Source organism: Zonotrichia leucophrys, chromosome 12 (genome assembly GCF_028769735.1).
Source record: "Zonotrichia leucophrys gambelii isolate GWCS_2022_RI chromosome 12, RI_Zleu_2.0, whole genome shotgun sequence".
Classification (NCBI taxonomy): domain Eukaryota; kingdom Metazoa; phylum Chordata; class Aves; order Passeriformes; family Passerellidae; genus Zonotrichia; species Zonotrichia leucophrys.
In genome coordinates this window covers 8,506,104-8,531,291 of record NC_088182.1, presented here as the reverse complement: position 1 = coordinate 8,531,291, position 25,188 = coordinate 8,506,104, and the positions used below count along the sequence as shown (strand labels likewise).

At 36.0% G+C, this 25,188-nt stretch overlaps 1 protein-coding gene across 6 annotated transcripts in view; it reads right to left on the bottom strand.

Annotated features, from left to right (window-relative positions):
* The window catches only part of CFAP20DC (CFAP20 domain containing), a 66,651-nt gene that overhangs the window by 7,762 nt on the left and 33,701 nt on the right, over positions 1–25,188 (bottom strand). For all 6 annotated transcript variants that reach the window (XM_064723853.1, XM_064723851.1, XM_064723855.1 and 3 more), the window contains 4 exons: positions 24,274–24,671; positions 22,143–22,556; positions 17,017–17,223; positions 10,840–10,901 (listed from right to left, as the gene is read on the bottom strand). In XM_064723853.1, coding sequence (XP_064579923.1) covers positions 10,840–10,901; positions 17,017–17,223; positions 22,143–22,556; positions 24,274–24,671 — 1,081 coding nt within the window. The remainder of the gene's footprint in view (positions 1–10,839; positions 10,902–17,016; positions 17,224–22,142; positions 22,557–24,273; positions 24,672–25,188) is intronic.

Sequence of the window (25,188 nt, the reverse complement as noted above, 5' to 3'; positions counted from 1 at the left end):
GCTTTAGAAATTTTAGGAATAACAGTTAAATGCAGGCTGTACTCAGTAGCATGGTGAAATGTGTTTTCCATTGCTGTCCTTTGCATGTTTGGTTTGATCTGCCTGAAAATCAGCCCCAAACCCACAAGACTCTGCCCATGCTCACAGCAGGGGCTGGCAGCACAAAGCAGCAGCACCAGCCTGGTTCCCTACAAGTGCACTGAAACAAAGGCAGCCAAGGCAAAGCTGAGCTCTCAGAGAAAGTGCATCAGATTTGGGGAAGGTAAGGAAGTACTGAGTCCTAAATAACACCTCTGCTTCCCAACTGCATTTCCTTCCACAGTCACCACAGCTTTTGCAAAAGGCAGCGATGTCTGAGAGCCGGAAAAGAACCAGAATATTTCTGCTGGGACAGCTGCTGAAACAAAAGTGCAAGGAGAGAGAAAGACAGTGCTCCCTTCTGAAGAGAATTATCTCAGTCAGACCAACACAGTTACAAAATACAAAAGCTTTGGAGTACATGTGCAGTTCTGCCAGTCTAGCATAAACCAGAAGCATTTAAAGATTTGTGGTTTTTCATATAAAACATGTATCAGGGAATTCCTAAAGAAAATAGGACCTTTAAAGCAGAGAGAGTGTCAGCAAGAAGGAAAGAAAGCTAGTAAGGTAATTACCTCCAATGGAAAAGAAAGAGGCAAATCATGGAGAAAACAATGAGGGAACAAGGTAATAATATGTTGTTAAAATTAAATAAGATGTTGTTAATATTTAATAATATGTTGTTAAAACCAGTATTTGTGCTATATTAATAGGTTTTATTACTCAGGAAATTGATAAATTTTAGTTTGAAGTCTCATATCTGGAAGATGTGCATGAAATATTAAGTCTGAGAAATCAGAGATAGGATGATTTTTTGAGTAGCCAGGTGATTTTATTTTTAATTTTGTCCTTCATTTATTGGAGTCAAATATTCTATTAAGATGTTCAGCTTCATATTCATATTTATTTTGATTTACCTGACTCAGTAGATGAATAACTACTTTTTCTAGGAGGTGCAAGTGTACGATCTAATGATTTTGATGGTTCTAGAAGGAGGCAAAGAAGTTTTTATCAATGGCAGACGCAATAGAGATGTGTTGGAAAGTTTATTATTTCCTATTAAGACAGTTTTGATTCAGTTCATGTGTTTTCTCTCAATGTCCAAGGAAAACAAATAGTTTTGCTGTTCAAGCCCCTCCCACCAAGACATGTAATCAAAACATTACAGTATTAGGGTTTCATTGTTGACTTAGTATTATTTTCGAGGATAAAGCATTTTACACAATATATATTAAAAACTGGTTTACTACTTCTGTAAGTTAGTTAGCAAAGTCTAAATTACCCTCCTAAAATCTTGAAGAGAAATTTAAAAAAAATGTCATGAGTGCTGAAATCTTACTGGTTAAATGACACTGGAGATTAAGTGCTGGCAGTTGATGGATAAAATTCTAAGGAGAGGCTTTACAGGAGGAATTCTGAGAGATGCTGCAGCTGAGCAGTCACACTAAACTTCCACAGTAAAATCTGCAGTTTCTTTTAGGAGGAAACTAAAGCATTTGTGTGTGTGTGTGGGACAGAGGATTTCTGTGAATTTTAAAAAAGCATCCTGAAAAATGTGTTAGACCTTGACAAAAGTCAAGGACCAGCATGGAGGCAACACAGACTGTGATCTGTGTTCCTGGTTATTGTGGCTTTATTCTGAGTGAATAGAGAATATTTATTTTTTATTAAAGGAGCTAGTTTATCTCATTAAAACAGAAAAGCTAATCACACATTCTGACTAATTAAACCCACTCTATTTATGCTATCAATGCCTCCAGCTGTAATCAATACAATCAATGTGCAATAAACCATCCAGAGCTTCCTGATAACAGGGTGGAATGCCAAATATTGTCTTTTGACATTGTGAGCTGCATTGTAGAAAGGCTCTGAATAGGTTCCACACACACTCAACAGTATCATGTACCTTTAGGGCTTGCACTAAAATTCTTCATTATTCTGAAAGCTATTCTGCATACCAAAATATAATGCAAATGTTATATAAGCTTGTTACATTTTTCTTAAAAAAATATCACTTATAAATTCTTTATAATACTTTCAGATAATAGTGGTCATATAGTGAAATGGTCACATGACAATTGAACTGTGATAGAAAGCAAAAGAATCTTTTGGACTTATGAACATAATTTTCACTTTTATGGCAGTATGGTAAATTTTGCAGAAAAAAGGCTTCCACCAGCAAAGTCTGTTGAGAAAATTATTGAGGTTTTATTAAGCAGCACTTATCAATGACAAGGTATTAAAATTATTACCATCAACAGAAATCCTTAGAATCAGAAGTTTTTCACTGAAATCTTAATGAATACCTTTGATACTTTGATTTTTTTCACAGATACTTTTGCAGATTGGGAGACTGAGAAAATGTCAAATCACTTAGTATAGAGATTTTTAATATTGCACTGTCTTGAGATAGTATAGTTTATTGTATTTCTTTTGGATCACATTTAATTTGTATTACTTAAATCAATGGGATAATTTAATTCACTTTATTAAAAAATGAAATGCTTCAAAGTTTTAGTATGGTTTTGTCTAAAAATATTAAAAGAAATATTTTTTCAGCCTTGCAGTATACTGCAAAAGTGCAAGGCCAGGGCTCCATTATATCAAATCAGGGAATGAAAACCAGCATTAGTTTTGTATCATTATGAACACATCAGATTGACAGTCTATTCAGCACATGAAGGGTACAATCACTAAAACCACAAAAGATCTTATTTAACTGCTTTACTCAGTGAATTTTTATGGACTTGAGAGGAGAATGGGCTTGTGCCTGGGTGAAGTAAGAGGAGCACATTTGCTGAACTGTGTTTTTACAGTGGATGATTTGACTAACTGTGGAGGGCCAGAAAATGTCAATGTATGAATCAACTGGAAAAACATTTTAACAAAAAAAAGACCAATTCCTGACATCTTGTGCAGCTATCAGCTTAAATCTCAGTGCATACTTCTGCTGTATTAGCAGTATTTGATACCATGTGGAGCAAATCCTGCTGCAAATGCTGAAAGTGCACAGTGATATCTTACCCTGATGCACTGAATGCAGAGTGCCAGCTCCCATCTCAAGGATGCTCCAGTTCTGCTGAGATTGAGACCTAATTTTCTCCTGTTTTTAATTTTAGTTATATCTATTTAAGACAATTTAGTAGAGACTATCTCAGTTCTTAGATAAATTAATAAAAAGTAGCCTGGCTTTGTAAGACCCCTCATCTATTCCCTGATCCAACTTTTTTGGAGCATGAGTTGTTGGTTAGGCTCCTTCAGATTAAAAGATGAGAATTTTCTATTATTTCCATATCTCATTACCTTCAGACACATGTGTAACTTTATTAATTTAAGGCAAATTACCTACACACAGCTGTTTTGTTTCTGCTTTGTCACATGTAAGTCCTGAATCATAATGGGAGGTTTTGGTTTGTTTTTTAACAGGAGTACCTCCATAGAAATAAATTCTTCAATAATAAGTTCAATAGTGAAGCAATGACTTTTGTAGGCTATTAATGATGAGATTTGTTTGATGTGTGTAAAAAATGCCATTATTATTTGAAAATAATTTCAGGTCTTGCCACTACATATGACTGTAATAATTATGAAATCACCTGAGCTTTAAGTTGTCATTATTGTACCTAAGATGCTTTAAACAGTTAAAGTTCTTGAAAGTTTGTAAGTTTTTCCATAAAAATTCCATAAACTAATACAAATTCAGTATTAATTTATACATCAACAACTGTTTAGTGCTACACAGTTTCAGGTAGGGGGAAACCAGTGTTTTTTTAAATGAAAAACTGAGTGAGTTCACAGAAGCAGAAGATATACTACCATAAGAATACAGAATATACTGATACATAAAAATCAAGGAGTTTTGAATGCATATTTTAACAAAAATCTTGAAAAATAACATAAATAAATGTCTTGCTATGACTTTGCAGGAATTGAAAGTTCTATTTTCAAAACTATTTAAGGGCAATCTGGCAATACATTGATTATTGAAAAAAAAAAAGTAGGCCATGAGCTAAAATTGTGTTATTTTCCTGGAGTGCTACTGTAGTTTCAAGATATCATTAAATCAGCACAAAGCAACACTTATCATTTCCTGCACATTTTTCACAGTGAGCTGCATTCTGACTATGAGTAATCTGTTAATCTGTTCTCTGCCTCACAATCCGTCAAAGTGACAGATTCATTCCATCCCTAATACATAATATCTTCATTTATTGTATGCCTTACTGGAACTTGCATTTTTTTCCTAGCACTAAGACTGAGAAAATCAGAAGCATATTTAGTGTCGGATCTCAAGATCTCAGTCCTGAGATGCTGAGCCTCGGGACTCCTGGAATGTTGCCAGAAGTGTCTGGTAGCTGGACTTTAACCCTACACAGGAGACGACAAGGATGAGGGCTTCACCGGGGTGAATGGTGAAGGGATTGGTTAATTAGAGAGTGAGACACAAGGTTTAAGATTTATGTACAGGGGGTTTAGAGGAGTAAGATGGAGGAATTGGGGCGTGTCCTGTCCTTCTTCTTCTTCCTCTTCTCCTCCATCTTCTTTGGCCACGGTGGCACCTTTGGATTGGTTATTACTGAGAGTGCACCGAGTTATAACAATAGATGGTATTGGGGAAAAATGATAAATATTGTACACGTAACAAAGGGTATAAAGATACGTGGCTGCCCGGGAGGGCAGAGACAGTGTGCCCATGGCTGACTGCTGAGCAGATCTCTGTTCGGCTGAAAGAACATCTTTTAGATAAACAATTAATAAACATAAAAACCGAAAGAAGAACTGAAGCCTCTTCTCGTCCTTCGATACGCGGGCTGCCCCAAGGCCACCCCGGGCCTTCACAGGCCCCTCAAACAGCCGAGATAAACCGGACAATTTAGAAAATGCTTTTTTCCTTCCTCCAAACCACTTCAGCAAGTCCTTTTTGCCAAACACTGCACTTCTAATGGAGGCAGGGACCTCCTTAAAAGCTAAATAATTTAATTGTCCATGAGATCATAAAAAGTACAAGTGCAGCTGTGCAGGGCTTGAATCTGCTCTTAAAGTCTTAAATCTTGAAATGAACAATCTTAGGGGTGCTAGATTGGATTCAAGGATAACAAAAATGATGTGAATTCTACTTAGTAAACAAGATATTTTAGATAAAGTTAGGTGCTACTACAGGTATCTACACTATAATCATGCTGATTGGTATTGGCAGAAAATCTGACCTGTTAATATTTTCCAGTTTGTCTTTCATTATCAAAGTTGAAATCATAACTTTGTGCAGGTTATTAAAACCATACACAGTCATATACATCTAAAAATACAAATTACCTAAATTTGGAGGTTTAACAGCTTAGCAATTAATATATTTTGCTATTTGGTCTATGTTTTGTAGTTAAATACATGAAATTGCTATCATAGGTTCTGTTAAATAGAAGGAACATTTAATTTTACTTAAAGACTGAACCTTTAGATTATCACTTTGTTAGCTTGCTGGCCAGATCATAGTCTTGATATTCACTAGCAATATAAATGGCACTAGTAGAGAAAACCAGTGTTTTAACCCCTGATATAAGTAAAGTACTATCTCTTTCTTCCTTGCTACTTGTGTTTCATTTATCAGAAGATCAGCTGTATAAATTGGAAGTAATGAATTTGCACAGGTGTGTCAAAATTCCTTTGTGTTAATCTAACCTAAGCAAGTAAATTCTAGTAACTACATTAGATACTCATTGATCAGTGAATGAAATGGATTTGCACATTTAATGAAGTATCTGTTAGGCAGGATGTGCTTTTTTTTGTGTACTTTTAACAATTAAATAAAATTAAAAAAATAAATTGTATTTTATTCTTCTACCAGTTCAGGAAGCACCTGAGTCTAGTGACTAAGAAGTCTTGTTGCAATCAAAGTAATTTCTAAAATCCTTAGTGCATATGCTGTCATGTTTCCATGTTCTTAGATTCCCATACAAGGGAAAGCCATTTTTGGATTATTTTAACAAGCTTTAGCGTGTTAGCTGCTTGGTTCTCCATAACCTTTCTGCAGCTAAGCTTTTTAGCATCATGATTAAAAAAATGTAACCTGTTCAATTAGATGGTTCCTGTGCCATTTGCTCCTTTTGTCATGTTCTTTTTCATGCACATTATTGCCTGACAAATGCAGCAGAACTTTGCTAATTCAGATTAACGACTGGGAGATCTACTGCAAATTACTCTATTTTGTGGGTAAGTAACTGAACAAGTAAAATAAAAACCAAAGTACATTTTGTGATACATTGTTCTTGTTCACTTATTTTGACAACTGTTGTGTAATTTTATACTACTTCATAATGTAATATTGTCTGTTTTGCAGAAGTAATGGTATTGTATGATCTTATAATGAATCATAAGAATAAATATGCTTCTTTGCTTGAAAAAAACAGTCTTTAAATGTGCTTCTTAACTAAGTTATTCTGCTATTCAAACCTTTGCATGAAAATGCAGGGGCCTCTTGTGCCTGAATTTCACACCCTGAACGAGGGAGAGGTTCTGGTGTAGTGCAAATAAATGTTATAGCTGCAATCCCTCTTTTACTGCACCATTTCATGGGTGAGTTTAATTTTACAGAATCTCTCAACGGTATAACAACACATGCACCAGCTATTGGAATGTTTAGTTTTCATCTGGGATGGATGAGAGTACTTGAATGGTAGTCTCAAAGCTGAAGATACTTTCAATATTTAAAGTTTACAGCTGATGTGTTTTTTTATGCTGGAATCACTGACATTATGCAAATTATGCAAATGTCAGGTACCATGGTAATGGCAATATATATGGTAACCATAGGTTCTGAAAAAAGACTTCTCTAGAAGAAAATTCCAAACAAAGATAAAGAAATAATTTATTCTCTAAAACCAGTAGAGTGTTCAGAATGCACAGAAAGAGGTGTTCATTATATTTACATATAATTTATATTTAGAACTAACACACCTAAATTTTACCAGTCATCAAGTTTGTATATAATTAAAAGGTACTTTTAGTTAAAGGCACATGTTTATGCATCTCATGATTCATTACCTGAAGTGCTGTGCAGGCATATCATTACAAAAATAAGAAAATTGCATTGTTGGATAAAGTAGCAACTGAGGATTTGGGTTCTTTTTTTTTCCTTAAGGTAAAACCAACAACTTTTTTTTTTTTTTAAAGTTATTGTCCTCCTCAAACACACCACTCTCCATATCAGTGAAACATTTTATGGTGACAAATCTCAAATCTATAACATTTACCATAGAAGGGATGAAAATGTTAGTTACTTTTCTTTGGGTCAATTGCATTGTTTCGTTTTTTGGGTTATTTTGATTGTAGAGGGAAGAATAATGATGACATCCCAATCAGTCTAACTTAACAAATGTAGGTTACAATGACAAGACAACCTGCTTTAGTCAGCTCATAGCAAGCCCACATGAAGGGAGGTCAATGGCTCTTAATCATTTGTCAGAGGCTGCAGAACTTACCAGCTGGTTTTAGAGAGAAGAAACTGAAAAGAAACATCTGGATAAAACCTAATTGAAAATTTAGCCATGCACATTTGGCACAAAATTATTTAAGTAAAATATACTTCTTGTGAAAGGATGCTCAATTAAATGTTGAAATATTTGTGCCCTGCTTCAGTGCAGTTTCTGTGGAACAACTGTTTGAACAAGAGGAACAAATTTCATTTGTATTTTGGGAAGAGTTGAGTAGGATTCCAAGACAGGATCTAGTGAGGCAACGTTTATAAAGACAGGGGTTTTCTAATAAGTTGAAACCTTTCTCTAAGGCAGAAAAATAATCTCTTATCAGAAATAAATGTTCTGGAGAGCATCGGTAGAAGTTTATAAAATCTTTTAATAAATTAGGTTCAAGTGATCTTTTTCAGAGAATAGCTCTGGATACCACAATTCAGTATGGCTGAAATTCTACAACATTTACTATCTTCCAGGATTTCCTTCAGTGAAACTTTCAAACCTCCTATGACACACAAATAGTTTGGAGGAGAAAATCTTACTAAGGAGATGCTGGTTATATAGATAAATGTAGTCCTTGCACTGGAGAGGTCAAATGTCACATGACAGCTGAACTGTGATGGAAAGCAAAAGAATCTTTTGGACTTATGACCATAATTTTCAGTTTTCACAGACAGTGAGAGCTCCCTGTGTGCAGAGAGGAAAGCAATTCCTGAGCTCTGCCAGCAGCACATCCCACAGCTGTGGGAGCTGCAGGGCCAGGGCAGGAGCAGCCACATCCCCTCTCTCTCCTGCCCTGCAGCCTCAGCTGTCTCCTCTCATCACCTGGGTCTCTGCCCTGCACAGCAGCCCCAGCTGGGCTGGTTTCTGTGGCAGGAACAATTTTCTTGGCAGAGTTATGACCTTTACCCAGTGCAACCAATGGGCAATGAGTCGAGCTGAGTCTCTTTATTGACTGAATTTCCATTACCTTCACAGCCTTTCTTTCCTGGCTTGTCCTTTTATCTCATTATGGACAGAACCTACATTTACTGGACAATAGCTTCCACATTGGTCTCTTCATTTCCCAGAAGATATCACTACTACACTTCTAAAATTACTCTCAAGACCTGTTCTTTTCCCCTCTTTACAGAAAAACCTATTTGTTCATTCAGTAAATGCACCATGTAACTATCTTCATACTATAGCATTTACACCCACACACTTAAAGGGGCTGTATTTCAAATATTCCATGTGTTCCCTACAAAGCTATAGTAGGCTTACAAAGTTTTAGACATTTTCTAGTTGCTTATACAGGATTTGTTAAAAATCCCTTTAGAAACAGTTTAGGAACTAAGTTATAGAATTGCCATTAATTTTATTTCCTCCTTATTTAGGTACACATCCTCTGTGAAAAACATTACAGTTTTCCATTATAAATGAATGGTAATGATGTGAATAATGGTATTCAAGTCACATCCTCTCCAGTTTTTACATCATGATGCAGACTGACCTCATAATTTTGTCATCTTCTGTATTTACAGCCCAATAATGCTTTTCTGGCAGTTCACAAGGGTTGCTGAATTTATGAGGCACTTGCAAGTCAGGTATTTTATGAATACCACCTGCATTTCTCAGAAATGATTTCTAGGGAAATTTAAGTCTACTGTGTGTACTGGATTAAAATAGCATAAGAACTAAGTAATAAATTATACTATTTTGTTTTAAATTTTATTATATGAATATACAAGTTTTCATTGTTGATCATATTAACTTGATATGATGAAACACTTTCTTTTTACTGATAATGGTGTTTATTTGTTTTTCCAGTATATAAAATGTACAAAGTACCAAATTGCTGTAGCACATGCATAAAAATAACTTCATAAAACCTGACTTAACCAACATATGGGCAAAAAGAAGAAAAAGAATGTACCTTGCACTGAAATATAGGCAATTTTAATGTCATCAGAACTATAAAATCGATTTTGGAATAAAGAGTCCAAAGTTCTGTCTCAAGGTATCTCCTGCTGTACTCTGTGGACTGTAGTCAATTATCTCTGTCCACTTCATCCATTCATCCATCCAACTTACAAGGAGATGGTTCCTTAGACAACCATCACCTAGAGAGGTCTTCTAGACAAACAGAAGTACCTTGATTTACATGTGAAAGGGAACAGGAATCCAGGATTATTCTTTTAACTCCAGTACTATACTGGAAATATATGGCTGTTTCTTGCAATAAATGATGCAACTGAGTGAACTTGCACAGAAAGTTTCAGATTATTTACTTCATAAAATCTAATCAGAAGATCTTGAATCCATAAAAATATGGATAGCAAGTGAGACAAGTGGCTGAAAACATCTGTGTGAGGAGAAACACATTATCCTGCATAACAGACTGACAGAGAGCTCTCAGAAAACATTTCAGACTGTTGGTAAAATACAAAGAAGTTGTAACTGAAATGTCTTCTCCTATCCCTGTCCCCCAACACACACATACATCATCCAGTTAAAACTTGGACAAGCAAAATCCACATTAATGACACCAAGTGAAAGTGAAATAGGACTGCTTTTAAAAATTAGTACACCTCTTGTTCAGGCAGTTAAAAAATTGACAAAGTGATGTTCGAGTTTCACAGGTACAAAGCAGGTCTGAAACTGGACAATTAATCTTGATTGTCTCAACAGTCTCAATGTGATTAATTTTCCTTAGCCACCTTCTCCCCTTGTCATCTCACCTTACAATGAATTCACAAGGATTTTGTTCCTGATTCCAAACAAAATGGATCAAGCTAAAAATCTGCCACACAAAATATGCTGTAGACAGGATCCCTTTGCTGTCTCCCAAAGTGTTGTTGCCCCCTCTCCTAACTGGGCTATCTATTGAAAAAAACCCCTTTCTTAATAAGTAGCATTAAAATCTTTTGGAACCAATTGATTCCCTGACACCTACAGCCACATACAGAATTCTGGCTCTAAGCCTTCAAAGCAGAGAGGGAGAAAGAAATAGATGAGAGTGTATGGATGTGAGATGAGGATGATTTGCTGAATCACACATCAAAGCAGATGCAGGAGCAAGGCCTGTGTCAGATACTTTAAATACACAGTGGTACATCCAAAACATGCAGAATTCAGTTCTGTGTTCCCAGACAGCTCAGACATACTGTAGACAATGACTAAAACGAGCAATAAAGCCCTCTGAGAGGAGGTTGCAATTGAAAAGAGATTGAAGATTAAATCAAAGAGTGTCACATTTAATATTCAGAACACTCTAACTGAATCCTTACTGCCTGGGCTATAAATGGAATCTTACCGTGGGCTGGAATGGGAAAGTGGGCTCATTTCTTTCTGATAGTGATGCTGCTGACTGACAGGCTGTGGAAAACAAAAAGAATGGATTGTTTAGAAGTATGTCAGAGATCTGGTATGAGCATATACATTTGCAGCCTCTGATATTAGAATTTTTACAGTCTTTTTTCTTATCTGTGAAATTAAAAATGGATATTCTGGTCATAACTGTACACAAGTACAACTTTGAAGATAATTTTTGTCTAGGTGGAAATACATATGAATTAAGGAGGTGATCACACAGTTATTTCTCTACTGCCTGTGAGAGTGTTGGGGTAGCCAGGAGACTTCAGAGATGGAGGGTGGCAAAGTCCAGTATGACAAAAGAGTCTGGATGGAACACGTGTACAAAGCATGAGGAAGAAAATATTTTTAGGATCTGTGCAGAATGAATCACTTTTAAGGGTAGAAAACACCAAGGGAGAGGTAAGAGGGCGGGCAGACCAGGTTATAAGCAGTAACAGTAGTTTTAGCAGCCCCAAATGAAGATTAGTGAAGCACATATGATTCTCCATGGCACTGCAGCTTTGAAGCCTGAATTAAGCTGTTAATGAATAGCTGACAGTGGAATGTATGAATATTCATACAAGACATGATCATTTCCCAGTCAAATCTTACCTGCCCATTGTAAGTACATGCTCCAAAAGTTTCAAACTACATTTGGTTTATGGCATTAAACAGAGTTATTTGCAAGAAAAATCAATATTCATAAACTGATGTAAAAATTCAAGAATTCTAAAATCCACCAATACATTTTCTCCCAGAATATGCGTGGTTTTAACACAAGAGACTCTCCCTGCCATTATCACACACCTCAAAAGCAGTTCTAAATAAATCATTGAAGGAAATGCAAAAGAAGTGAAAATGTAAGCATACATTTACAATACTTGCTCAATTTAGTACATTAAATGCTAAAATAATAAAAAAGTGTTATTAAATTATTTTTAAAACAAAAATTAGTATAAAACTGAGTATGTCCTCATGGTTTCAGAAAATGGAAAGGGAAAGGGATTTTGTAAAATATATGTTCAGGATGAATGACATCCTAATTGCTACCAAATCTGACTCACTGCCTGGTGGTGGATAGTGCAATTCCCAGATGATAGCTAGTGGAAGATGAAGACAAGACAGAGAGTGAATTAGTCAGTCTATGAACCAGAATATCTGTCTAAATAATTTTTAGTCTCATTTCATAGTAAAGAATACTCTTCCTCAGTTCTGCAATTTGACTTGATGTGAACAGATCCCTCCAGGGGTTGTCAAACTGAGCTCACAGTTGGCATAATTCTGGGTTTGAATAACACTCCTCTTGTCTGTCAGCTTCACTTCTGCCAGACCATTTCTGTGTTAAGTGGCTTTCTTTTCTGAAGACTCACAAAGGAGGCCAAAAGACCTTCCACAAATTAGGTATGAACCTGGAAGTACTATTTCAAATATTTTTCAGATCAAGACTTATGTGACTGAATTTATATTTAGGGAGTTGTTTGTGGAACAAGTAATCTTTCTTCTCTGTGAGTACTCCTAACTTGAAAGACAGGTTTTAGTGGTGGGCATAATCTGGATTCTGCTAATGCAACATTATATCACTATTATATCACTACAAGCTTCCAGGATATATCAGTGAGCAATTAGGAGAATCATCTTTCTCCTTTGAATTTCTGATGAGAAACAGGGACCATATGTAGTAGGATATCCTGAATTCTCCTATAGATCTTTCTCCAAAATGTTTGGATTGTGTCTTAATTGGTGTCTGAAGTGTGGAAACAACAATCCAAGAAGCTGAATGGGCCAATTCTCTGACAAAGCAAGAAAGTCTTACAAGATCTCTAGAATAAAGCAAGGCATTTAAACAGAAATGTTTTCTAAGCTTTGCAAATTTTCTTGGATAATTTATATATCTGTGAATATAAACTTCACATGACATTCTGCAATATACAGAACTGTGTCTTTCACAGTGTTGCAAATCAAGCATGGATTTTTGTAGGCCTTAAGATTTAAGAAAACATTCAGGTAAGACATGGTCAAATAAAATATTTAAAAATATTTAGTTCTACAAACACATATTTTTGAATTGAAACTGTGCCCCACACACATTTTACAAGAGTTTACAATTCTCCTTCAAAGTAAACCCATTTTAAAGCAGAAGTTTTTCATATTTATAACTGAGGCTATACTAGCTAATGTATAATATTCAAAGTGATTTTATTCCTTTTTGGCTGTCATAGTTTACAGCAGCAGCTAAACCACTTACATTTCAACGTTTTCTCCTGACAGCATATATTCAGTTCTTGGTAGACTATCATAGAATATAAATCCACAATTTCAGTATATCTGTTTTGTAGTTAAGGACATCTGTTCTAACTGCAGCTCAATAATATGATTGATCTATGTGCCTTTACATTGACAAGGGTTTCTCAGATTCATTAAAATCAGTAACAAGTAATTTTCAATGACTCTAGAAATCAGGCTAAAAATGGTTAAGTGATGAAAAAAATTAAACTCACTTAGAATGTGGTTTATTACTTTGATACATAAATTCACTATCTAACATGATTATACCCTGCCCTGCCTTGCAAAACATCAAAGGTATTTCAAAATTAAAGATACACAAAAAGCTGCCTTCTGGTGGTGCTGTTGCCATAGATTCCACCTAAAGGACACAAATGTATAAAATGAAGAAAAATTTGTAAGAAAATACTCCTTATTTATCTTTGAAAAACATAAGAGAAAGCAATTGATACTACTGATTTAAAGATTTAGAGAGATACAACCTGGAAACACATGTAAGCATGAAAGTTTAATCATGACAAGAATTTCAAGCCGTACTTAATTTCTCAAATTCCAATATAAGGAATATTTCTATTTCTTTTCTGTACACTGCACTGCTAAAATCATTTACCTATGCAACTGGAAGATGGCTACAGATCTATATCTATCTATCTATCTATCTATCTATCTGTCTATTTATCTGAAAAGTTTTCTGCAGTTTGGAAGGATTGAACATTTGAAAATTCTCTTAAATGATAGTGGTACTAAAGATCAGAGACATAAAACAAATCTGCTTTTATTCTACACATATATTTTTTACATAAGAAATATGTATAAGGAATAAATATATATATAAAAGAAACACTTTATAAACACTGGAAGTTGAGAAAATGATGAGTTTACTGGTACTGGGGGATGAAGGGATTGAGAGCAGCTCTGTGGAGAAGGATTTTGGAGTATGGGGGGTTGAAGAGCCAGACATGACCTGTCAGACCAGAATGCCAATTGTATCCTGGGCTGCATCCAAAGGAAGGATTGGAGCAGGTTCAGGGAGGGAATTGTGTCCCTGTGAGACCCCACCTGGGCTCCTCAGCACAGGAAAGACTTGGACCTGCTGGAGTGAGCTCAGAGCAGGGCTGCAAAAATTACCAGAGGGCTGGAAGATGTCTTCTGTGGAGAGAGGCTGAGAGGGTTGGGGTTTCAGCATGGAGAAGGCTCTGGGAAGGTTTTACTGCAGCCCCTCAGAACATAAAGGAGGCTTTCCAAGAAAGATGGGGACAGAGGTTTTAGTACGGCCTGTTGTGGCAGGACAAAGGGCAACAGTTTTAAACTAAAAGAGTGTAGATTTAGACCAGATGCTAGGAAGAAGTTTTTTACAATGAGGGTGATGAGGCATTGGAGCAGATTGCTCAAAGGAGCTGTGACTGCCCATCCCTACAAATGTTGAAGGCCTGGTTGGATGGGGACCCGAGCAACTGGGTTTAGGGGAAGGTATCCTTGTCCAGTGGTAGGAGGGATAGATTAGATGACCTTTAAAGGTCCCTTCCAAATGAAAGTATTCTATAACTCCATTATTTTAGGTCTTACAGAATGAGAATGCATGACTAAAGACTTTCAGCTAACCATTTGAATAGCGGCACAGCACTGCTACTCCCAAGCCTTCTGAAATGTTGTAATAATATAAAAATATCCTGACATTTAACAGCAGCATACGAATAATCCCCCCAACTACTCTTTTAAAAGCTTCTGTGTTAAAAGAATGTGGGGTGATTAAATAATCACCTCCATTAACAAATGTTGTTAAAGCCTTCTTAGATACCAAAGGACTATAAAGTGAATTATCACCCTCACATAGACACTCTGCATTTTCCCAAATGTTGGAACAGAATTACATTGAGTAGTGTTAAACACCAAGTACATACTCAAAAAACTTCCATCATATCCATGAATAGCTGGTGCTCTGGCTGATATCTCAGCAAGGAAAAGATGAAGTGCAGCAGGAGATTCTGGGGACTGAGTGACACTGGTCCAGTGCTGGTCCAGTGCTGCTCTCCACAAAGGCTGAGGTAAATGGGTATGGAAGACCACAAAAGCTGAATTTCATTATTTTTGAGAGGGACTACGTGGTTAATTAATCTTTATCTGAGAAAGTTCATGTTTCTTCCCTAAGTTATGCCTCCTTGGAAATGAGGTTCTTGCCATTGTATCTTGAACCCTCAATGTCCACCTTGCAAAATGCAGAGGAGAAAACTGACAAGGCTGAATGTGTAAGGCACATCAAACTCTTCAGTCAGCTGAGTGAAATGTGAAGAGCTCTCTCAAAGACAAAATCTTGTTTTGTATGCTTGAATTATGTAGAGAAAGATAGCAATAAAGGGCTGTTATGAAAAACTACAATTATTAAATTGCAATTTATATTACTAACCTAATATATCTAAACACTATTTTAGATTGAAGCTACAGAAGTTGATCAAGGCAGTAAGATCAAAGAATACTCTTTGCAATCACATTGTTCTTCACTGAATACTGCAGCAGTACATTTTACTTTAAAAGTTCATTTTGTTTTAGTCATGTAATTTGTAATAACCAAACCTGATGTGTCTAAATATTCTTATCAATTTCCTTATAATTAAACTACTAAAAAAATAATGAGACTGCTATTCTCTATATTTAATTGAGTTCCATTTTTCTGGTCTTGCAGATTTGTACGATGTTTGAGCCTATTTAACGAGCAGGGAGAAAACACATTGGAAATATTAAATTAACAAAATGCCTAATGGAGATGTATATCAAATAGTTAATACCAACTAATGTTTCTCTGATGTCCTGCAAAATATTCCTCTGTAAATCAAGTTTTTATTTGTACAGTTACCCACTTATCAACACATTTCTTCTCATTTGAAACCTTCATTTAACAGGGTACTCCAAAGTTCCAGCACTGTGTTGATATTCACTGTGGAAAGTTGCTGCTCCAGGCCTCTATTTGGACCCTGTAGACCCTTGAAGGTAATTTGCCCCTAACATTTTAGAGCATTTACTCTGCAATAGTGTATATTGGGGCAACACAGCTGGGTTTAGTTTCCTAACATTGGATTTGCCTCAGAGCTGTGCTATGGGCTTTACTTAAGCCACATTCATTGTTTATTATTGCCTCTACTGTAATAAAATAACAGCTATATTGCTGATATATATATGGAGTATGAGGTTATCTAGTTTCACAGCAGCTCCTGCTAGTACTTTTATATAGTTCCAGAAATGTTATTCTGTGCTTTCATACATTCAGTACTTTTTGCTGAAATGCAACAAATACTCTGCTTCTTATAGCAGCACTGTCACATAGTGCAGCTGTGTGTGATTCTGTACCACTTTGTACCAGGACAAATAATGATCCAAGGTGTAAAACACATAATGATCACATACTAAGTGCTCAGAACTACTGCAGCTTTTTGCTGCTTTCTCCTGCTTGAGTTCTTTAAACATTTAGCTTTTCAGTAATGAGACTTTATCATTGTAAGAAGCAATTATTTTCCATTACTCACACTATAATGCAGCTGCTGACTGGTATATCTGGGTTTCATTCATTTTGGAGCTATTTTTAAGTACTATATCACACACCTGCAGGTTGTCAGCCACTATTGTGATGAACTGTACAGCCTACATGATTATTCAGAATTCTAGGAAGGAATATATATAACAGATTTGCTCTTTTTCCATGGTGACACTAGAGAACATGCTGGAATTGCTTATGTCTTGGTTAAATGTTTTCCTTGATAAGTTCTAAGAGCCCTTGGTAATGATACCTTAAATTTCAACTCTACTCAAAGAAAATTTAGCATTCAAGACCCCTGAGAAAATACTGTGGGTTTAGACTTACTGGTGAGAAACCAGAGTTCCAGGTTGCTGTATCATCATCACTGCTCATACTTAGGGTGACATTGCAGCAATTGATCAGTGTGGCACCCAGCCCATGGGAAATCCCAGCATCCCATAATTCTTCATTTTGTTGTCTCTTCGTGCTGGCCAGCATCTGTAGTTCAGATGAACTCAGTCTATTTGACTGGTACTTTTTCCTGTCATACTCCTGTGAAATAAAATGGAAAAGTCAACAATCTAGACAGGATCACCGAACAGAATAGATGAATGAAACCCAGAGAGACCTTGGAGAGTCTCTCAGAGAATCTTCAAAAAGCTTCAATACTGAAAGAGAAACAAAATGTTTACTAGAAAAAAATTAGTTTACAGATTTCTGTTACTCTATGAAGATCAAGCATATTTAAAACAATTCCAGGAAGGAAGAACACCGCAAGCACGGTAATGAACTACAGTTTTGATCCAGGGTGTTTGGTGAAGCTGCTGTTCCACTTCAATTAAAAAAGGAAGATAAAAACAGGCCTTAAGAAGTTCAAAAATCCATCAGCTGTTAAATGCAGATCTTGAATTAAAGCCAATCCCACAGTTATCGCAGTATCATCAACACCATCAATGTAACATTTAGTTGTTGGTCAAGCACAGCATAAAACTTCTCTGGAAAACCATGTCAACACTAGATTTCAAAGGTTATTCTGGCAGTTTGCTAGTGAATGAATTTTCAAGTAAACTTCAATGTCCTTTCACTTCAACTCCACTGGTGGAATTGTTAATATAACCCTAATTGTTACACCTAACTTGATCCACAGGCCAAAAGCTGCAAACACATACTGACCATTTTGCAGTTGATACTTAAGCCTTGCTCAAAACCTTAAGACAAGACAGTTTAAAGTCACCCAACCTGCTGCTGGCACTATCTTTGTTTAAAGAACACCTCTTTTAAGCAAAGCTTTCCCCTTTTTAAAGGGTCCACATAGATTGCTCTTTCACAAAGGAACAAGTCTAATACTTGAGACATTTAGTTTTGGTTCTAAATGTAAGTACAAAGCATTTCTGCTTGAAAAGGGAATCCAGGCAGTGATCAGGACTTGAATGGATTTAGAGCACTGCAGTATTGGCCAGTGAGCTGTGAGATCGTGTATAACACCATCCCAAAGAGGGACAGAGCTTTGATTCTAGAGAATGGAGCTTTTAGACCAGGAATGTATCATATTCGTGGCAGAAGGGAGGATCTCAAGTCTCTTTTGCTGTGAGAAGGCACTGGGTAACTGAGGACCTCAAGAACACACACAAGTCAGCAGTACAACTTTTCTTGCTATGAAATGTGGTGTGCAATGTTTTAGTGTATCTTCAGGGGTATAGAAGTCACCTTACACCAGAATTCATGGTGAAATTTAAACTCCATTGCTTTCTTCCTATGTATATAAGATACAAGGTACAAGTAGATGACAGAAGATACAAAGCATAAGATGACAGTAGCAGTTTGCACGTTTACCATTCCTTTTTTACAAACCTCACTAATGAGGTCCAAGCTTAATTCCTGAATATTGTGATGACTGCTACCATTTTTAATCCTAAAATAATGTGAGATGTTTTCTCCAGACCCTTTCTGAATGCCTGTTGCTAGCTCAGGGACTATCAGTCATTTGTTCACCTCACGCAAAGCCCTTTGTTGTGCTTGGGGAGCCTGCTTTGCTCTAATGTATCAATATTCTACCAGACCTGCAGCTGCTGTGACTTTTATTGATCTTATTGAACAAGCTGATTTCCTGTTAATTTTCCTATATTTAAACCTTCTGCAGTTATTTGATTATTATAAGAGAAGCTTGGCTTATCTTTCTTCTTTCATATAATTGGTATGCAGTCATTAAACTGACAGAATGAACTGGTGCTCTGCAGAATAAAAGCACTAACTATTGAAAGAACTTTTTACTCATTCTCTTTTTAATAAAAGCACAAAAAATTGCCCAGACTTGCTTGTCTTTTCCTTTACATCTATAAAGAAAGATGCATAGATTTGTGGAATTATTACAGCATCGTTCTAAACATCTGCTGTTCCCCTCCCCAGCTTATTTCAAATTGTCATTCTGTTTTCTTTTCCTCTAATGGTCTCACTCTGAAAATATCACACTCAGGAAGGAAAAGAGATGCTATGACCATTTTCTGTGTTAAACATCCCCTAAAATAAACTAATGAAGGAGAAATAGTTTGGAATATTTATTCTTCAAGTTTAGATGACTGCTACCAAAAAGCCTTTTCAAAAATTTTACATTGTCTTTGTTGGTTTTTAAACAGAGAATTTGAAAACTGAATTTGAAATTAAGTTAACTTTGTAATTTAGGAGAATCTTTTGATGTAAGAAGTAATTTTGCAATACTCCTAAATTTGTCTAAAATTAATACTTCATTTAGTAATTAAAAGCTTATCTTGTCTATTTGAATATACATCCCTTACAATAAAATATTTTTATTAAGCACTTAAAACTTTTGCTAGATTGCTAAAACCTGTTGTTTAAAGGATTTTTTTCATATATAATGACATTTGAATTCTTCTAGGTTCAAATGATTTATTCAGAATTGTTTGAATGTAGTTGTACGTGTGGAAAACTTTAATTACCAGCTATCTACATGCTCGCAATATTTCCCAGAGGGCTATACTTCTTTCTTAATTAAAAATATTTGAACTTAATAATAGAGAACTCTATTAACACATGAATAAAACATTGCAAGAAACCAGGTCCTTAAAGCATATTAAGCAGCAGGCAAATCAATTGCACAAGACTTGGTTAAGCACTTTTTTTCCTTTACTAGTCCCTTGTATGAGCACAAAAAGAAATGTCAAAGAACTCCAAGGAAGGGCTTCCTTAAAATTTTAAGACTTGATCAAGTGTAAGACCTAGATCTGCTAGATACTTTAATCTCATGTTTTGTAGCAATAAAACAAAATGTAGCTAATGAGTTTCTATACATTAATAATAGAATTTGTTCTTGAAAAAAAATACAAGGAACAAATCACATGTGCAATACATTTACAGCTACAACTGCAGTATGGTAATAATCTTATTGTTTAAATTAGTAATCAACTGCAATCCACCCAGAGAGGCTACACTTAGCTGTGTTCTACAGGACAAAGTTGATGACTGCATTAAACACAGATAATATCTTTAAGGAAAGTAAAACATGTATAATTTCATTTATTATGGACAAATAGGTTACAGTTATGATAAGTAATAAACATAATTGAACTGCAATTGGAACAATTTTCTAAAACCTGAAAGTATCAGGAAACAAGGAATACATTTAATTGCAAAGATGTAAGTAGCTACTGGAAAAAAGAAGGATTAAATTTCTATAAACTATAATAGGAGGGTAAGGGAATGAAAAATACAAACAAATTTTATCATACATATTCACTGCATATTACCATCTCTAAGAAAAAGAGAATCAGATTATTGGTATCAACTGGGGCTTTTCCTATCACTGAAAATTACAGAAACATTATCTTCTTTCCAAATAGAAATGAACCCATGCATTGCTTTCTTCCACATTTTCTACATCACTAGTGGCACTTCTAATGTCTTTTCCAGATCATAAATTCATAGAACATATGCTGCTATTAAAAGGATTTTCTTTGCTTTTTAATTTTTTTGCTTTTCATAGTCTTTTAAATCACCAGCCACTGATACTTCTCATGACAATAAAGTCTCAGCACTGCTTCTGATTTTCACTTGCACTGCTGTGTTTCACTCCCCTTGCTTCCCCCTAATCTTCTTCTTTCCCAAAGGAAACCAGTCTCCACAACCTTCATGGAAAAGGATGTTCTGTTTTTATCAGGAAAAGTGCAGAGCCTTCACCAGTCCAACAAACTACTTGCAGGATGCAGGAAGAGATTTCCAGAATCCCCAGTGTGAAACACAACCTCACAGCACTGAGACACCTAAACCCCATCCTGCACCAGCACTAAAAGAGACTCATTTCACGAAAATGAATCTGTGCCAGGGCAGGATGAGCATTTCCCCATCAAGGACACACAGAAAAGCTGAGAGCCCCTGCAAAAGAGAGGAGTCTATTCTTTTGGTCCCCAGAAGTGTGCAATACCTGGGGACCAATGATACAATAAGAAATTCAAGATATATCCAAGATATTAGAAAACAAACCCCATGCTTACAATAATGATAATGCTTACAATAAAGATAATGAGTTTAATTCAACATCCCTGGGCAAAATTATCCAAAAAAATTCACAAAACAGCAATCCTGGGACTAAGTACCATAGAACTCCCTGACCTGTAAAAGAGACACCTGCAAGGGAATCTGATACACCGCCATGAGTCAGGAAGTGGCAGAGGAAAGAATATTAAGTAAAAAAAAATTCATTGTTTTTTTATAGCAAAGAGAAGAATAAGAAAGCACCAGGAATGAGACAATGCATTAAAAAAGTGAAGATACATATTTTTTTTCCCTCACAAATAGCAGTTAAATTTTGAAATTCACTGTCACAAGGCAAAGGCCATATAGATGCAAAAAAGCAAACACACAAACGTCTGTGAAAAAACCTCCACCACCAGTTATTCACCACCTTTCCTGAAGAAATGGCAAAGCTAAGGCTTGCTGGAAGGAAGCCTGCAGGGCCCTGCTGCTGAGGTGCCCTGGGTGCTTTCCCTGTCCTTGCCCTGTTTTTCTCCCCAGCCATCCAGGGCTGACTGCTGGCTCCCAGGCACATAATTCATCATTGCTCAGGGCTGACACAGAGAGACCATGAAGTACCCAAATTAACACTCCTGCTGTGGTCATTCGTTAACACAGCAATTTAAAATCTGCCAATTTTCCTCTGTAACCTTTCAGCCCCAAACTATTTTCTAACTAATTTATTTCCAAAATGTGAGTTGCTCAGTGACACATCTTTTTATCTACAAACCTTTGTGATTTCTGTTCTATTTGGAGTATGATTTTGTGTTCCACAAACCCCTACAAAATCAACTTTCAACAGACCGAGCACAGTAAATGCAGTTATGATGAAGCCAGAATATATCAGAATGAAAGATGTACTATTAATCACTTCATGCAAATGGGTATATCTAATATAGCTTCTCTACACAATCTAGTAATTCAATTTCAAAGTAAAAATCACTTACAAAAGTCTGTGCTGTCAGACATGAATTTCCATTTGAAACTTTCTTGAGAGATGTTTTACTGACAGATCTTTCGAATTGATCTGAAAAACCTTCATATCTTTCAGTTTCTTCAGATACATTTCTAATTACTCTAAAGGATTTGGATTTACTTTGAATTGGAGAAAGAGAAAGGATAGGCTTTAAACTTCTCTGAAAGCTAATAGATTCTGTTTTTGTCATGGTGGAACTCTGTGGTTTTGATAAGACGGCCTCTTCGAAGTTATATTTGCTGTGTTCCTTATTCTTCCAGTATTCATTTCCCTGTGACATCTTATTTAATGGCATCTCTTTAAAAACTGCTGAATCAGGTGTTCCTTGTCTGCTGTGGCTGTTCTCAATGTTCTCAGCACTCTGGATGAGTTCACTGTTGTCATCCTAAATTTAGGAAACAAAGCAAGAGTGGTTGGTTCCCTCTTATCAAAACAGTTCAGTTTTACATAACCTTAACACTTCAAAATCTCTCTTTAATCTCTGCCTCCTGTTTCTAAATTTACAAGGATTCTGAAAAACAGCTGCTTCTCCTGGCAAATACACTGACTATACCATAAACATATTCTTACATCTGAAGCTGATTACACTTTTCAAAATGTCAGGTCAGATTTTGAATGCTGGTAACATCCAAGACCTGTGTCTTACCTGACATTTATAATTTCAATAGAATTTATTACAGCTGTAAACCAAAACTAAGCAATGTGTCCATGATAGTGTCTTTCAATTGAATTATTAATATTTCATATTTTCACACTGCATCTTCAACTTAAATGTAGAAGCAGTAACTCCTGCTGAGATCACTTTGCTCTGCTCTGGTAATCATATGGTACTGGATATCATATTCATTACCATTTCAATACAATTTAAGAATTTTAGAGGTTAGTTTATTAACCTTATATCCACGCTTCTAACAAAGTCCCTGCAAAATATCCCATGAATCAAGTGTATGATGTTCACACATACCCCATCTCAACAGCAATCAGCAGGACTGAACAGATGAAAAGAGAAATAACGCAGGAGTGCATCTAGTGTTAGCCTCAGTGTTCTTATTCCCAAGAAGGAAAGGATGAGAGCAGCCTCATCCTCATCTCATGATCTGCCATATGTTCCCACAGAGGATGTCAGGCAGTATCACCTGCAGTGCCTCTCACAGCTGAGGTGCAATCCTGCTGCACATGAAAGTGATCCAAGATTGTTACTGACTTCAGTGAGTCCAGGATTACACAGCATGAAATGTATGTTCAAGAAGATAATCCCTCAGTTTTATTAATGGTACACATTTTGGAAATTTATAGTTTGATTCTCGCAGTTATTTTGTAAAACAGTTAAATTCAGCGTATCTTGCTATTATGCAACTCAGTTACACTTTATTTCTCTGCTGTGAGCTGCAGATTCAAATGCTAAGAAACAGATTTTATAGATAGAAGTGAAATATACTAGAATGTTCATAAAAGGAGGAACTTTAGCAGTCACTGTAATGACATAATGAAATTATTGCATACATTGACAATTCAGCAAATTTCTACATAGTATCAAATTATACTAGATAGGTATACTAAAAGATTGTTTTCTTTCATTAATTTCATTGCTGGAAGATTTCCACATTGCAAAGGAATTTAAGTTGGTGATGCTCAGACAGAATATGCAGCAGAAATACCAATAATCAAGTGACATCCAAAAGCTGGAATTTTGTAATTCCTTTTCAGCCATGTCAATAAGCAAAACCAGTCTCCATTTGCAGTTTTAAAAAATGCAATGAAGTCTTATTTACTGAAGTCTTGAGCAACCATAAAGGACTTGGATCTCACTCAGATCTATGATGCAGGTTTTTTTTTTTTTTTTGTTGTAATAATGCACAGTTCTGGCATCTCTCTGTTAGCATAGGGGCTGACAGAGTTAGGTTTCTTTTGTCAACTTGTTACACAGAGTACACCTGCTCTGAGTCCTGGTTAGACACAGCAACCTGACAGAGACAAATCCACCCGTTGGTGTATGGGGAAAAGATGATTTATCCTCTCTGTCTGCCTTGAAGACAGAATCTCATTCTAGGCGTTTGAGGATTCTAGGCTTTATCAGGAGTCACATGCACAAAGTGTCCTACCTCCTCACTGCTGTCAGCTCCTTCAAAGCTATCTTCAGTTTTGGTTTGCTCAAAGCTATCTTCAGTTTTGGTTTGCTCCTGTTCTCCGTTACTGTCGGGCTCCAACTCCAGTGGGGAAATGGAACTTTCTGGGGATATGTTGGGAGATGTTCCGTAAGGAGCTGATCGAGGTTTGGATGAAAATGTGAAAACCTCTTTCTTACTCCTTTGGTGATCAGCTGTTTCCCTGCCAGGAGGTTCAACAGAGGCATTCTGGGCTGAGGGTAAATCACAGCAGGCTGAACTTCCAGAAGCTTCCAAGTGCAAATCACAGCAGGCTGAACTTGCAGTAGCTTCAAAGTGCTCCTTGCTATCCAACTGAATGCTCTCAGTGAACCTCTCTGGAAACACCCATGTATCTGAAACACACAATTACAATGCCAAAATATGTGAATTGTCAGCTACTCTGATCATTCTCACTTCCTCAGTAAGTTGTACAGCAAACTAAGTTTTTCTAATACAGAAATATTTTGCTATTAAAGAAGAATAAGAGTGATGAGGATGCAATGAAAAAGATCAGGTTGCTTTAAAGTGCAAAGCTAATAAAATTTCTAAACAGAGCTCAAAAAGTACACAGGCTCTGGTACAGGACATGTAAACCTGAAACTGTTTAGCCATCAAGATTTGAAACCCATAACTGAATTTTATTCTAGGAGAGCATGATTGTATTTAATATGGCCATTGATCTTTTTCTAAAGGCATTTTTTGTATCTGACATTTAAAAAAATAACAACACATTGGTGGAAAGTTCATAATAATACAATCTGCTCCTTCTTTACTGCTGAAATTCCACACTTTTACATTCAGAACTTATGGTTTAAATCTCAATTTCAAACTACTGTTCTGATAAAAAAGTGTGACATGAAAAATGTATAA